This window comes from Triticum dicoccoides, chromosome 3B (genome assembly GCF_002162155.2).
Source record: "Triticum dicoccoides isolate Atlit2015 ecotype Zavitan chromosome 3B, WEW_v2.0, whole genome shotgun sequence".
In the NCBI taxonomy this organism is placed as follows: Eukaryota; Viridiplantae; Streptophyta; class Magnoliopsida; order Poales; family Poaceae; genus Triticum; species Triticum dicoccoides.
This window is the reverse complement of record NC_041385.1, coordinates 278,133,448-278,148,253: the sequence shown is the minus strand read 5'-3', so window position 1 is coordinate 278,148,253 and position 14,806 is coordinate 278,133,448. Positions and strand designations below refer to the sequence as shown.

General features: G+C 43.2%; 2 protein-coding genes across 3 annotated transcripts; one reads left to right on the top strand and one right to left on the bottom strand.

The window, feature by feature from the left end:
• Positions 1 to 321: 321 nt before the first annotated feature.
• LOC119275901 lies at positions 322 to 2,696 on the bottom strand. The gene is made up of 3 exons (XM_037556834.1): positions 1,990 to 2,696; positions 819 to 899; positions 322 to 708 (listed from the first exon to the last, which is right to left on the bottom strand). The coding sequence occupies exons 1-3, from the start codon at positions 2,060 to 2,062 to the stop codon at positions 488 to 490; spliced, it is 375 nt and encodes a 124-aa protein (XP_037412731.1). The 5' UTR covers positions 2,063 to 2,696; the 3' UTR covers positions 322 to 487.
• Positions 2,697 to 9,299: 6,603 nt separating this feature from the next.
• On the top strand, positions 9,300 to 13,275 carry LOC119275900 (acyl-CoA-binding domain-containing protein 4-like). Of its 2 annotated transcripts, none has more exons than XM_037556833.1 (9): positions 9,300 to 9,899; positions 10,279 to 10,812; positions 10,954 to 11,019; positions 11,133 to 11,299; positions 11,380 to 11,527; positions 12,057 to 12,144; positions 12,230 to 12,570; positions 12,693 to 12,797; positions 12,892 to 13,275. In XM_037556833.1, the coding sequence occupies exons 1-9, from the start codon at positions 9,786 to 9,788 to the stop codon at positions 13,141 to 13,143; spliced, it is 1,815 nt and encodes a 604-aa protein (XP_037412730.1). In that variant the 5' UTR covers positions 9,300 to 9,785; the 3' UTR covers positions 13,144 to 13,275. The 2 variants fall into 2 exon arrangements, with proteins under 2 accessions (XP_037412730.1, XP_037412729.1); XM_037556832.1 differs by having other exon boundaries at positions 12,054 to 12,144.
• Positions 13,276 to 14,806: the final 1,531 nt, after the last annotated feature.

The following is a 14,806-nucleotide window of genomic DNA, read 5'->3' as shown; positions in this document are numbered from 1 at the left end:
CAACCTGTGAACACTTATTTAAAGTTCTAACTGTTCACATATCATATTCTACAAAGAAGTGTTGTATATGTTGATTATATACAAACTCCATACCATGTTTCTCTTTTGATAATCTTGGGAAAACAACCAAATTTCTAATACTACTTTCTTGAAATGGTGTACATGCTTGTAGAACTGAATGATTGTTTGAGTTTTCCTTGCCTTCCTTCATAGATGATTTTTTAATAGATGACTGATCATGCACAAATTAAATCGAGCTGCTGCATCATAGAGTATATCATCAAAAAAATTGGTACAAAAATTGCATGGCAGCATATATGATTGGACAGAAAAAGACATTGAAAAGCTTTGTAGGCATGAACACAAAGACTTGGTGGTCAAGATTTAAGATTTCAGGGCATTAACAGATTTCTCCTCAACTGGAAAGCACAGAGCATCAAAATAGAAAATTAAAAGCCTTGTGCGCATAAACATAAACACTTGATGGTCAGAAATTGAGATTGTGACATGTTTTCCAACTTTGTGAAGAAATAACTTCTCCTTGGATGGCGTCAGCTAGAACTTGCAGACCAAATTTCAGAGCCTCCACTTTCGCCTCCTCAGCCCCTTTCACATTACTGATTTGCCGGCCAGCAGATAGAACCACAGATCCCAGATGATTCCTAACCACCATCCCGATGTATGTCTGGCTAGTCTCCGCCATGAGACCTGCATCAAAATTTAGTTTCAAACAACTGGCAGGATCGGGTCCCCCGTAACTTGGCTTCTTGAACAGTGTATATGTTCAGGTGTTTTTTCAGGGAATAAATCAGCCCTACCTTTACCGTTATCCTTTGTCAGTGCACACTGGTTGTACCTGTGCAGAAATTTCACCGAGGCAGATACTGGAGATTCCCCCCCTGGTGCACACAATTTTAAATATGGGCAAACTGAAGTTAAACAGCATTTAGCACACAAGCTGAATTGAAATATTCAGTCATAGGTCGAAGTTGGATATATTTGTATCCCTGAACTTGTCAACAATTATGTGAAGATTTATGGAAAGCGTCATCAACTTATTGAAGGAATCCATGGAGCTTCATCTCAGATCGGTTACGGGCCACAAATGCTATGGACACAACACAGTTCATTAGCCAATCCTAACCAGTGCTGGTAGCATTAATTAATAACCTGACATCTCTGTATATACAAAGGTCGTGTAAAAATCCAAAAGGATCTTCAAGACCACTCTCTAACCATCAAAGGGGCATAAAGAGAGAGATTCCAAACTAAGTAATCGGGAAGGGGGCTAAGCAACAAGAGAGCAATAACATTTCAGGCTCATCTGCTAGACTGGAGTTTAGAGCCTTTGAGACATAAAAAATGGTTAATGAGACTAATAATTAGGCATGTTCAGAATTTCTTCAAAATCAGATGGTGCAAGGTTTATTTGCAAGTCTACCAAGTGTGAGGAATCAGTCAAACCTTGTGACCTGAGTTGGGGTGCAGATAATATCAACCTGTATATCATGAATTAGCAGCTAATTTTCAACTTGAATGTCATCCACTGATTGCTTGTCATGTACTGTACTCGTAGACAAAATTGGAAGCTAAAACTACTGGATTGGTGATTAGTGAAGGATTACATGAACAAAAATCTATCAAATAGAAACTAATGATGCACAAACAGTGTCTATTTTTACCAATGCATAGTAAGAGCAGACGGCAAGAAAGATTGCATTTCAGTAATATTCTTCACCTCGTATATTCTGCATTGAATTTATTGGTTGATCTACTTTCTTTTTTAAATGTTGGATTAATCTACATTCTCATCCATTCTACACATGCATAATATAGGAATTTCAGCAAGCACCTAGCGAGCACATAACAACCAAATAAAAAGGTTGATAAAAGGGAGAGGAACATCTTTATATTAATAGATATAAAAGTCTACAAACGCTGAGCAAATAGAAATTCAACAAACACAGTACGAATCAGAGAATCCCTCACCGTCCGTCCGTCCCCACGTTGAAGAAGACCCAGTGACTGCGGCTGCCAGGTTGCGTCTTCTCAGCACGTGCATGGTAGAGAAAAGTTGACCCGAGAAAGAAAGGCATTACCTGCATGTTAAGAACGCACCATCTAGAAGCAAAGGTAATAAACCTAATCTCCTGCTATGTGCACGACAGCATTATATATGAAGTTGTGCTATCAAATAGTATAACAGTAGCAGCCTAGGTCACCGCCATTGCGGCGGGCGGAGGATCAGACGGAATCCTGCGCGGCGAGGTCAACGAAGGAGGCGTGGGCCGGCGAGGATCTGGTCGTGGAGCTCGCCGATGCGCACGGGAGCGGCGTGGTGGCAGAGATGACCCGACCCTAGGGGTCCTTCCAGGACGCCTTGCACCGTGACCCCTTGTGCTTGATCAGGATGTGTGGTGCCCGCATCGTCTCCTTCCCCCCGGCCGCCGCCGCCATCTCTCCCTTCCTCCGCCGCTTCGATCCCTTCGGGTGGTTGGCTCCGTTCGCTCAGGCCAGCAGAGGAGGAGCGGCGGGCGGCCGCGACGGGAGGTGTCGGGGCGGCAGCGACGGGCGACGACATTTGAGGAAGGGAGATGGGGGAGGGGATCGGCGGCGGCTGCGAGGGCGAGGGCGAGGGCAGCGACTTGATGTGCGAGGGCGACGGCGAAGGATCTGGTGTGGGCTCGCTCGAGGGCAAAGGCCTCGCTCGCTCGTTCGCACGTTGCCAGACGTTTTTTTCGCTAGTTTTCTTTCGTAGGTTTTTTTTTGTTGGTTAATTTTCCTTCGTTTCTAAATATAAGTCTTGGTAGAGATTGCACTACAAACTGCATACGGATGTATATAGACATATTTTAAAGTGTAGATTTACTCATTTTGCTCTGTATGTAGTTCATAGTGAAATCTCTAAAAAAACTTACAATTAGGAACGGAGGAAGTAGATGGATGCGACGGGAGGTGCGGCCCTGGACTGCATGGGGGCATTGCGATGTGGTTTTTTTGTTTGACACGGCTAACAGTGAGGTGGGATGAGGGACGAAAAACAACCATGATAGGTGGAACGAAAATTAACCACGAAGACTACCAACTGAGACATTAGGAGTAGAGATAGGTGTTATCAAAACAATCAAATTTAGTACCATGGAGTTGAAGTGTCCGAATGCTCGTTCTCTTCAAAACCCGAGCCCCTAAGTTTTTCTTTAGAATTTCTTTTAGAACAAAATCATGCTTCACAACAAGGTTTCACTAGCAAATTTTGAAGTTGCGAGTTATAATTGAAGTTCGAAAATTTCTTTTTGGCCAAATTATTTTTGTAAGAAAATATTTTTATGGTAGAAATTTGGGAATTATAATTGTAGTAGAATAGTCATAGGATTTTTCCTAAGGCATGGAGCACTTTTATGCAAGTAGAAGATCCAATTCAAATTTCAAACAAAAGAAATTCAAAATCTCCAAATAAAAAGGCAAAATTTCAAAATCAACACCACAAAAGATCAAATTAAATCATGTGTTAGCTCTAAATTATCATGAAAACTCATGATGTTATACAAGTTGTTTTTGTTTTCGACAAATTTTGCATTTGGTGCACTTTTCTCGGTCAAAAAGGCCGATAAATAACCGGACATGTATCAACTTGCATCCGACGTTAGAAATCATTCAAACCTGGCATGGAAGCCTACCATGGGCAATCCCACCTGCTTGCAAAATTTCAGATCATTTAAAGAAAGTCCAAAAATAGGCCATGTTCAACGGAGGGTAGGCCGGAAGACTCCGTTTGAGAGCACATTGTCTCTCGACATCCTTGAAATGGCCCAAAAAAATTCATTGCTTTTTATGACCAATTAAAGGTTCAATGCCAAGTTGTTTGGATTTTGACAAGTTTTGCACTTTTTAGAGTTTTCTCGGTAAAAAATGGTCGATAAATGCCTAGACGTGTCGCAACGTGCATACGGTGTGGAAACTCATTCAAACGAAGCATGAATGCCTAACATGGGCATGCCTATCGGCTTGTAAAAGTTAGGTTATGTCCCGTGATTTCCAGAAAATACCATGTTCAACGGAGAGTGTTAGGGTAGGCGAGAAGGGTCCGTTTGGGAGCACCTCTTTTCTTGACATCCCATAAATGGCGCCAGTTTTCTTTCATGACCATGTATGACCAATTCAAGACAACATGCCAATTTGTTTTGGTTTCTACAAGTTTTTCATTTTCTAGAGTTTTCTCTGTTAAAAAGTCAATAAATTGCCACACATATCGTAACTTGCATACGGGGTCGAAGTCGTTTAAATCAGGCATGGATGCCAATCATGTGCATGCCTACCCGCTTTCAAAAATTGGGGTCATTTCAAGGATGTCTAGAAAATGGATCATGTTCAACAGAGGGTGTTCAGAGCAGAATGGTCCATTTGTCAAGTTTGGCATTTTCTGGAGTTTCTTGGTGAAATGGGCCAAAAAATGGCCTGACGTGTCGCAACGTGCAAATGGTGTTGGAAGTCATTCAAACCTGTCGTGGATGCCTCATATGTCTGTGCCAGGTTACTCCAAGAAGTTGGGGTCATTTATGCATACTCCAAAAACCACCAGTTGAGAGGAGTGTGCGAGACTATGTCAGATGGGTGCATCCGTGAGCATGTAGTTTTTCCTAATTTAAAATATATTTTATTTGCAATTTCATCCATAATATATCAACATGATCATTTTCTTAAGTCCTAGCCATTTCTTGAAGATTTTCAACTGTTTTAGAATTTCAAATGTCTATGAAAATATTACAAAGTTGAACACCTTTTCCAAATTCTTAACAAATTCCAAAAATTGATGAAAATTTTAAACACAAATTGCAAACTACGTACTTAAAAAAATATTTATCAACTTTTTTTGAAACACAAACTTTTCTTACATTTGTGAAAAAATAAAATAAATGGAACTTTTTTGAAATTACAAAACATTTTTTAAAGTTGTACACAACAATTGAAAACAAGAACATTTTTTCATACTCTAAACAATATTTCAAATTATTGAACAGGTTTCAAAAAGAATATTAAAGTTTAAAAATGAGAAAAAAGAATTAATGATTAAAGAGAAGAAAATGAAAACATAAAAAAGAAAGAAAATCCGTCGGCCCTGGACCAACTAGGTGACGATAGCGCTCCTATCGGGCGCTTGTTAGGCCGGCCTAAGCGTTCATAGATTTAAGAAAACCTCATCAATTTATAAAAATGTCAACAGATTTGAAATTTGCCGTAGATTCAAAAAAACATGAAAAAGTTTGAAAAAAGGTTTAACACATTGAAAAAGATTCAGAAATTTAAGAAAACCCTGATGATTTTTTTAATTTTAAGAAGTTCATGCATTGGAAAGAACAAAAAAAAGAAAAAGAAAAAAGAAAACGGAGAAACCCAGAATAAAACATGACAAAAATCGGTCTAAAAGTTCACGAAGTTACATTTGCCATATAAGAAGCAAAACGAAAGTATGTAGGCACAACAAGTAACATGTCCCGATTAGTTACTACAACTTGAAGTAAATCTCGAGAGTTGGAGCTCGAGCCTCCCGCGTCGCACATTGCTGAGGAAAGAACGCTAAGGACCGAGCGGATTTCCTATTTGTCGCATGTTGCAGCAAATTATCGCCGCAACACACAGGCCGATCAAGCGAGCCATCGGGGGTGGGCTGGTCCATTAAGCGTTTCAAAGATTCAGGCTTTGGGAACATTATTGAAGGTTCCTGGACCGGTTTTCCCCTTTTATTTCCTTTTCTTTTTCACTTTTCTGTTTTCCTATCTTTTTCTCTTATATTTTTCGTATATGTCAAGAATATTTTTCTAACACATGTTTACCATTTTTCAAATACGAATTTAACATTTTTAATACACGATCAATATTTTTCTATACACTTTTTAAACATTTTTGAACTCTTTGATTGCCATTTCTTAAATACAAGATTAATAATTTTTTAATATATGGACATTTTTTCTATATGTATTTAACTTTTTTCAAATACTTTTCTAAGATTTTTTTCTGTGTGTTACTAATATTTCCTAATACTTGATCAACTTTTTTCACATATATTGTGTTTTTTCCGTATAGATGAAAAATATTTTCTTTATATATATTTAGTATTTCCCATATACAAGTTTATATTTTTTTAATAGATGGTTAATATTTTTTATACACATTTTTAACCCTTGATTGACATTTTTCTGATATAAGATTTTCATTTTTTGAATACATGGTCAACATTTTTTCTATACATAATTTCATCATTTCAAATTCTTGATTTTTTTTTCAAATATAAGTTTGACATTTCTTTTATACATGGTCAATATTTTTCAAATGCTTGCTTATCATTTTCAAATATTTGTTTAACATTTTTCAACTGCTTGATTAATATTTTTGAATACATGATCAACTTTTTTCACACATATTGTATATTGCTTGTATACATGGGAAATATTTTATTTATACACAGTTAACATTAATCGAGCGCTTGGTTAACATTTTTCTCAAATGTTTCATGTAAAGTGTTTTATGTAATTATTTATTTAGAATTTTTGGAAGTATGAATGAAAGTAAAACAAATAAACAGGGTAGTGGCCTCACGCGTTCGGGCCGGTACATTTAGGTGATTTCTGACGCGAGAGCACGCTAGGTCTCGCTAAAAGCGAGACATAGGGCTACCCAATGAACGAGGGGTGGATCCTATTTGGCGCTAGCGCCCGTTGACAAACGGGCGCCTGTAGCGCACACCGCACAGCTGCGGGCTGCACCTGCCCATGAGCAGCGATTTGTTTATTCATTAAAAGCATTCAAAAAAGGTCCACATCGGGAGTTCAAACCCACGATCACTTCCTTCAGCCACAACGACATTCACCACTGCGTCATAGAACACACAGGTTGTCCTATTTTTATTTGTCTCCTTGGTCGCGGGAATCCTCCAGTTTTATTCGGGTTTTTTTTCCAAACCAGTTTTTCCCCGGTTCGCTAGTCACTTCCGAGACGGTTTTATTCATGTTTTTTTCTATATTTCTATTTTTATTGCATATTTTTTAATTCGTGTTTTTCTTCAAAATCGATGATTTTATTTTTTATAAAATGTACGAACATTTTTCTAAAGCAATGAACTTTTTTTTCAAATGTGATGATTTGTTTTCCAAATTTGATGAACTATTTTTTTTTTCAAATTTGATGAGTTTTTAAAATTCAATGATTTTTAATCTGATGGACATTTTCTAACTTGATAAACTTTGTTTTTAAATTCAATAAAATTTTGTCCAAATTTGATGAACTTTTATATATTTTGATGAACTTTCTTCGATTTTATGAACTTTTTTCAAATTCGTTGAACTTTTTTTTGTATTTGTGAACAATTTTCAAATTTCATCGAATTCGAAAAAAAGTTCATGCAAAAATGAAAAAAGTCATTGATTTGAAAAGAGTTCATGAACTGAAAAAAATTAGTCAAACAAGGAAGAAGAAAAAAAGAGAACAAAAAATGAAAAAAGGAAAAATGAAACAATATATATAAAAAAATATGTAAGTTGGCAAACCCTCCTAACTGGCCGAGTGGTTAGTACAGCGGTCGACAAAACATGAGGACACTAGTTTGATTCACACTGCACGCACAATTTTTTCTCTTATTTTTCCTCTTCCTTTTAGAAGCACCCCGGGGCTATCCGGCCCAATCAATACTGCACGCGCAAAAATGTTCAAAAATTATAAAATGACTTTAGAAAATTGCTCACTTCTGTTCAAAATTCAAAGAAATATATAATTTAAAATTGAAAGACTGTTCAGAAATTCAAAGAAATTTAGAATTCAATTTTTTAAAGAAAAAACGCTTTTTCACAATTTTGTTTTCTTCTAGAAATTTCAAAAATTGTTCCCCTTTTAATAATTTGTTCACTAATTCAGAAAATGTTAATGTTTTGCAAAATTTGTTTGAAAATTAAATTTTTTGGGGGGAGTTTCATGAAATGTTCACGTTTAAAAAAATCATAAATTCAATTTTTTAATGTTTTCAATCATGTTCCTATTTTTGAAAAAACATTCACGTTTTCAAAAAATTGCTCATAATTTTGTAAAATGTTCGCGATTTCAATTTTTTCCTGGTTTTCCTATTTTTGAGATTCCCAAAAATGTTTGCATTTCCACAAAATTTAAAAATTATTTAGAGTTTAAAAAATCATTTTAAAGGATACACCACTGGTTCTTATAATTCCGCGCAGCTCATTAATCACTTGGGCTGGCTGGCTCCACTGACATTGTACCCGTTTTAACTTTTTGTGAGGTCTAGGGTTCGATTCCCTGGCACTTCTCTTTTTTGGTGTTTAACTTCACACCAACCAGGCATGCTTGCGCAGCGCAGCCAATGGACCGGCGCACTCGGGAGGCGCCCCTTTGGGTATGCCGCGCACGGGCTGTACGTACACATTCGACGTGGACGGCGTATTTTTAAAAATACCATCGTATCCATTAATACGAATATGAGTGATCTTCTATATTGGTGTGTTAAGTGGTTGTAGCGAAGCAATTCATCACCGCGAATGATGACCACGACGACATTCGAGGATGAGTGTGGTTTGGTCTTAGTCGACTAAGGGGGTGTTTGGTTCAGGGACTTTTTAGTTCCAGAGACTAGAAAAAGTCCCTAAAAAGTCCCTAGGGACCAAATGGGAGGGACTTTTTTTACAGGGATTAGAAAAAGACTCTACTAGAGAGTCTTTTTTGATTAGTCCCTGGGACTAGAAAAAGTCATAGGACTTCTGAACCAAACACCCCTAAGACTTAATCAACTGAGATAATTTATGAAACAGAAAAACAAAATCATGTGCAAATCTTCATGCAAGATAAAAGAAGGGTCTGTCCCAAGAGAAAAGAAATGATATTTCCAGGGATCCAGCTTGGGAATCCGGAGCAGCAGCAAACCTCATGGGTGACACGCCTCTCCGTGCCCATTGCACACACCCCAATGAGCCTCCCACTACACATCATTTTCAGCTAGACTTGTCCATCCTCCAAGGAAAGGAAACCAAGCAACGGCGTTTGGTGCGTCAGTGTATGCCCGCCCCCGCCAAGAGAGGAAGAGAAACCAAGCCAAACCGTATAGGAGTGCTCGCTGAATTAGATACTCCTCTCTTTCTTGCTGCGTCACACATTCCTATGCGCACGCTTCAACACGCACACACGCTCTCTGCGAGCTGCCGTGCTCACTACAGCTGCGACGACACGGCATCATAAAACACTTTGCCTCTCGTGCATGGTCATGGTCAGTCACCACTCCACCTCCCGTCGCCCGTCGGTACTCCTACTGCTCCTCCTACTCCTACTCCTACTCCTAGGCGGGGGCGAGTATAGCAGTGTGATGTGCCATCCATCCATCCATTGTTGATCGTTGGCTGGGCTGGCATAGTGAGTGAGTGAGTGGGTGGCGGTGGACTGGTGGTGACAGTGAGCTGCAAACCTTGGACATGAATTGAGGGGCACCCATCTTTTCCTGTCCATGTCTGTCCGAGTGATGGATGGATGGATGGATTGATTGATTGATCGATCGATTGATGTGTGATGCCTCACTAGCTCAGCTCCCCTCCGCTTTGTGGCAAATCGCATCAGCAACAGGGACCTCCTCTCCTCTGGTGTGACTATTTGTTGCGATTTTTCTTCCACCTCCCCCTCTTTCTCTTTCCATATCCTCCTGCTCTCTCCTCCTTCCTTGGTTCTCGTCTCACCAACTGAAACACACGGAGAGTCAGAGAGAGGGAGGGAAAGAGGGAGAATCAAAGAAGAAGAAGAAGATGGAGAGGAGGAGGAAGGCAATGTGGCTGTACCCGAAGGTGGTCGGCTTCAACCCTCCCGAGAGATGGGGGCACTCTGCCTGCTTCTTCGAGGGAGTCATTTACGTCTTCGGGGTATGTATGTATATGTATTAATCACTTTATCCTTGAAAAGCCTTGTTCCTTGGCATTTCTGTCTTGTTTTGATCATATCTCTTGGGCTTGCTATGCTAGCTAGTTCGTCAGTTCCATTTTGCTGCTAGTTTCTCTTCTTTTCTTCAGATTAGAGATTACAATAAAAAAAAAAGACTCTAGGTTGCAGTCTCTTTTTGGGCAGGAAGAAATGCCCTTTTTGGTGTGTTAATAATCTTGTCTTGTGGGGTTCTCTTTGTTTTGTCATGTTGCCACTCCCAGTCCCAGATGTAGTAGCAAAAATTACTTATTGCCGCAGAGTGAAAAGCAGTACTACTAGAAATTTACAGCAGCGATGAGATGATGTTTTCTTTGATCCAAGGGATGCTGCGGCGGCCTGCATTTCAGCGACGTGCTCACCCTCAACCTTGACACAATGGCGTGGAGCTCCCTGGCGACCAAGGGGCAGAGGCCCGGGACACGGGACAGCCACGGCGCCGCGCTCATCGGCCACCGGATGCTCGTCTTCGGCGGCACCAACGGCAACAAGAAGGTGAACGACCTTCACGTGCTGGACCTACGCACCAAGGAGTGGAGCAGGCCTCCCTGCAAGGGGACCCCGCCCTCGCCAAGGGAGAGCCACACCGTCACCACGGCGGCCGGCGGCGACAAGCTGGTGGTCTTCGGCGGGAGCGGGGAAGGGGAGGGGAACTACCTCAACGACGTGCACGTGCTGGACCTGCCCACCATGACGTGGACGTCGCCACAGGTCGCCCACGAGGTCATCCCCGCGCCCAGGGACAGCCACGGCGCCGTCACGGTCGGCAACAGGCTCTTCGTCTACGGAGGGGACTGCGGAGACCGCTACCACGGCGAGGTGGACGTGCTCGACATGGACACCATGGCATGGTCAAGGGTAAGCGTCATGTCATTGTCATGTCTTTTTTTTTATCTTTTCTTTTTTGAAGAAGGAGGATCACCCCCGGCCTCAGCATCTCCCCGACAGATGCATGCCTAGGGTAGATGAATTTCTGATGCTCATTTCGTTGCTTGACAGTTTTCAGTAAAAGGAGCCTCACCTGGTGTCCGGGCAGGTCATGCAGCCCTTGGCATTGGATCTAAGGTCAGCACCATGTACTGAAACAAACAGTAACGTTACTACTCCGTGAAGAAATAAATCATCCTAAATACTGGAGTACTAAATACTAAAGCTTATCTGTATGTATGTATATATAGATCTATGTAATTGGAGGAGTTGGTGATAAGCAATACTACAGTGATGCATGGATTCTTGATGTGGTTGATCGGTCTTGGACTCAACTTGAGACGTGCGGGCAGCAACCCCAGGGCCGGTTTTCTCATTCAGCAGTCATCATGAATACTGATATTGCAATCTATGGAGGGTAATCTTTCTTGCACAAACAAATACTTACATTCTAGTACTTGCTTCAGTACCAATTTGGCATACCTTGAAATTGCACAGATGCGGGGAAGATGAACGGCCCCTGAATGAGCTACTCGTTCTGCAATTAGGCTCTGGGCATCCAAATGGCCGATACAACATCTCAATGTGCAAGATTTTGAGCAACCACTGGAGTCAGGAGAAGCACAAACTGTTGAGAGCACAACACGTGAGTACCTTAACCTTTTACTCCCTCCATTCCATATTAATTAATTAATTCTTGTTGATTAAGTAGTACTTCCTTCTTTCCGGTTTATAGGGTTTATCTTAAAATTTTAGTTTTACCATTTTATGAGGCTCAATTTAGTTGTTTTCCATCACATGTTCAGATTCCAAAGTGCATTAAATCATTGCATGCAAGTATTAAGAGAAAATTGACCAATGCATGTAATTTATGCATGCATGCATTGCAATTAATGCATTGGTAAACATACTTTTTTGAGAAAACAAGAACATTAATTGGGTGCTTTTGCAAACTACAAAAAGTATTCCACCACTCACCATCTACCTTGGTTGGTGAGATTTTTGAATTGAGCCTTATAAACTGGAAAGGAGGGAGTAGTACAACTTGGTGCTAAATTAGCGACATTTATATGGTATGGAGGGAGTAGTACACATTTCCCTTCCATTATTACTCCAAACATGATGTTAAATTCTTACTGATTATGCAAACACAATATGGGATGGTACTACAGCAGAAGGATGCAAGCCCAAGCAACCCGGAATTCGGTCATAAACCTCGAGAAGCAGAAATTGAGCAAAGAAACCCTTTCCTCCGTGGTCTAGGTAAGTGAATATCTCATCTTGCCAAAGCAATTTCTATTGGTCAAGTCCTGCATTTATCGATAATTTTGTTGGTTCACATGTTCAGAAAATGGGCATGTGAAAAGAAGAAAAACTGGAGATGCTGGTCCAAATGAGATGGAGTTGGAGCAGGAGGAGCACTCACTATCGCTGTCCCAATATTCGTCCCCTTCCCAGTCCGAAAAAGATCAGGAGCAGAATGGAGCTCAGATGATTACAGGATCTCCTAACGGGTTAATCTCATCAGCAATGCAACCGTTGGTTCGTCTCAACGCCAACGGTTCTCGAAGGACTAGCGGAGGCATCAAGACTGACCAGTTTCTCCGCGGCATTGCACCGCAGCAACGACACGAAATGCAGTTCCTAACAGCTGAGCCTAAGCAGCACAGGCCATCCGGTCCACCTCTTGTATGCGCCTCTCTCCCTTCCACAACACAACTCCTCCTTATATTTCTTTACAGAGGAAGGGAGTTTTAGTTTATGTGGGCATGTTTCTTGATGGCTATCGTGTCTGGTGGTTTGATCTGCAGATTGGAGCTGAGGTTCACGGGACGGTTGATGGAGCTTTCGACTCGGGGTATCTCGTCACAGCCGTCGTCAGTGGGCAGCTTTTCAGAGGCGTTCTGTTCGCTCCTGTAAGCCTATCCATCCATCCATCTGGAACTAATCACAAACGTAACGATGTGCTACTCCTACAAGTTATTGAGGTTGTGCCATTTTTAATGTCAGGGACCTGGAGTAACAGCACCTGTAATGCAGCATCAGATTCTCAATAGCTCGGCGATTCCTCCCCAGCACCAGCACGCCTTCCCGGTTCACGCCCGACCGCTGCCGCAGGCCACAGGCTTTGTACGGCCTGACTACAGTCACCATGCTCGGCGTGGCTTCCCGGCCAGAGTTGTCAAGTCCGAGCCGGAGAGAAGCGGCAGTGACCTTCACCATGTTGTGCTCACGCTCGGAGGCCCAGGACGGGGCAACTGACCCTATTTTCGGGAACACTTTGAGATCCTGCTCCTCGCATTCGTCTGCCGAACTTGCTCTGTAAAATATATTCTACTAGTTGAGGAAAATAAGCCTTCGTGGTTTTAGGATTTCTGCGACTGCGGCCTCTTATGTCTAGTGTTAGACCAACTCTAGCAGAGTCGTCAACTGCCCGGATCACCATAATAATCGTATCAATACGGATGGTTTTGGCTGAAAACCACACTCTAAAAGAGTCTGCTAGAATCGAAACCCTTTAGCTACCTCACCTCTCACTCAAACGGAGGTGGAAGAACACGAGACGCAAAGTTTTCCCAGGCCGGCGCACGGACGCTGTTGTGGGCGCACAGACGCCCTAATCTTCTCTCGGGCCCGCGCACGAATGCCGCCCTCAATCTTTTTCTCTTTGCAATGGCTACATGGCTCACTTCACACTTCAATCCACAACGATCAGTACATGGGGGTATTTATACCCAGGCTAAGCACATGCGCACGCACACACGACTGCCCACCTAGCTCGCGATTCGTCCGCCCAGGCCGACGCGCTCATACACGCACGACGCGGCCGGCGTCCAATGGCCACGAGTATTGCTCCCACTACCTATGCGTCTACGCCAACGGCTTGACACACACGCACACACCTAACTAACAAGCACTCCGTCTACGCCAACGGCTTGACACACACGCACACACCTAACTAACAAGATTAGTGCTAACAATTTTCACCCTAATCTTGACACCCGTTGCCGTTGCCGGAGTTGTTGCAGCTCCAGTCATCGTCTTTGTCATGGCCGCCACCACGACCACCACCAAGTTTGACGTGGACTCCATCTTCTTCCTTGGCGACAAACGCCAAGCTCCGGTGAAGCTCCGGTGACACACGCCGTAACTTCTCTTCCCGGCGCACTGACGCCCCCAGCCGCAACAACGGACGATTTCCTCAAGCACGAACTCGAGCCACACCTGTTACAACGCATACGGGGGGTTCTTATACCCTGGGGCGCGCCAGGGCACGTACCCCACGCCCCAGTTCACACCGAGCGCCTGGTCCGGCCCGCTCTGCCCACTCCCGCGACATGCACGCACACGTCCGGGTCGTGCGAGCCCGCCTAGGACCAACTCCACGCTCCCCCTGATCTCGCCAACAGAACACACACCCGTGCACACCACATGCACGCACACGCACGACCCGCCGTGGACCCGACGCGCCCAGCGCGCTCGGCGCGCGCCCATACATGCGCCCGACGCGACAAGCTCGTCGCCATGGTTGCTGCCGCCCGACGCCACCGTGTGCTTCCAGCACGAGCCGCTGCAGATGTCGTGCAACGCGTCCACCTCGACGGCCGTTGTCGCGCACCGCCGCCGATGCAGCTATCGCCGCGCTGCGCCCCGTCGAGAGCCACTCGCTGCCGCTGCCGAAACCCGCAGCTTCGTGCGCGGCCGTGCTGCACCTCCGTGCCTCGCGCCACCGCGCTCTCCGCACGCCACATAGGTCCGCTGCGTGCTCCGCGGACAACGCCGCTCGCCGCGGCCGCCCCTCGAACTTGGCTCTGAATACCGATTGTTGAAACCGAAGCCCTCTAGCTGCCTCTCCTCTCACTCGAACAGAGGTGGAAGAAGAAGAACATGAGACACAAAGTTGTCTCGGCCGGCGCACGAACGC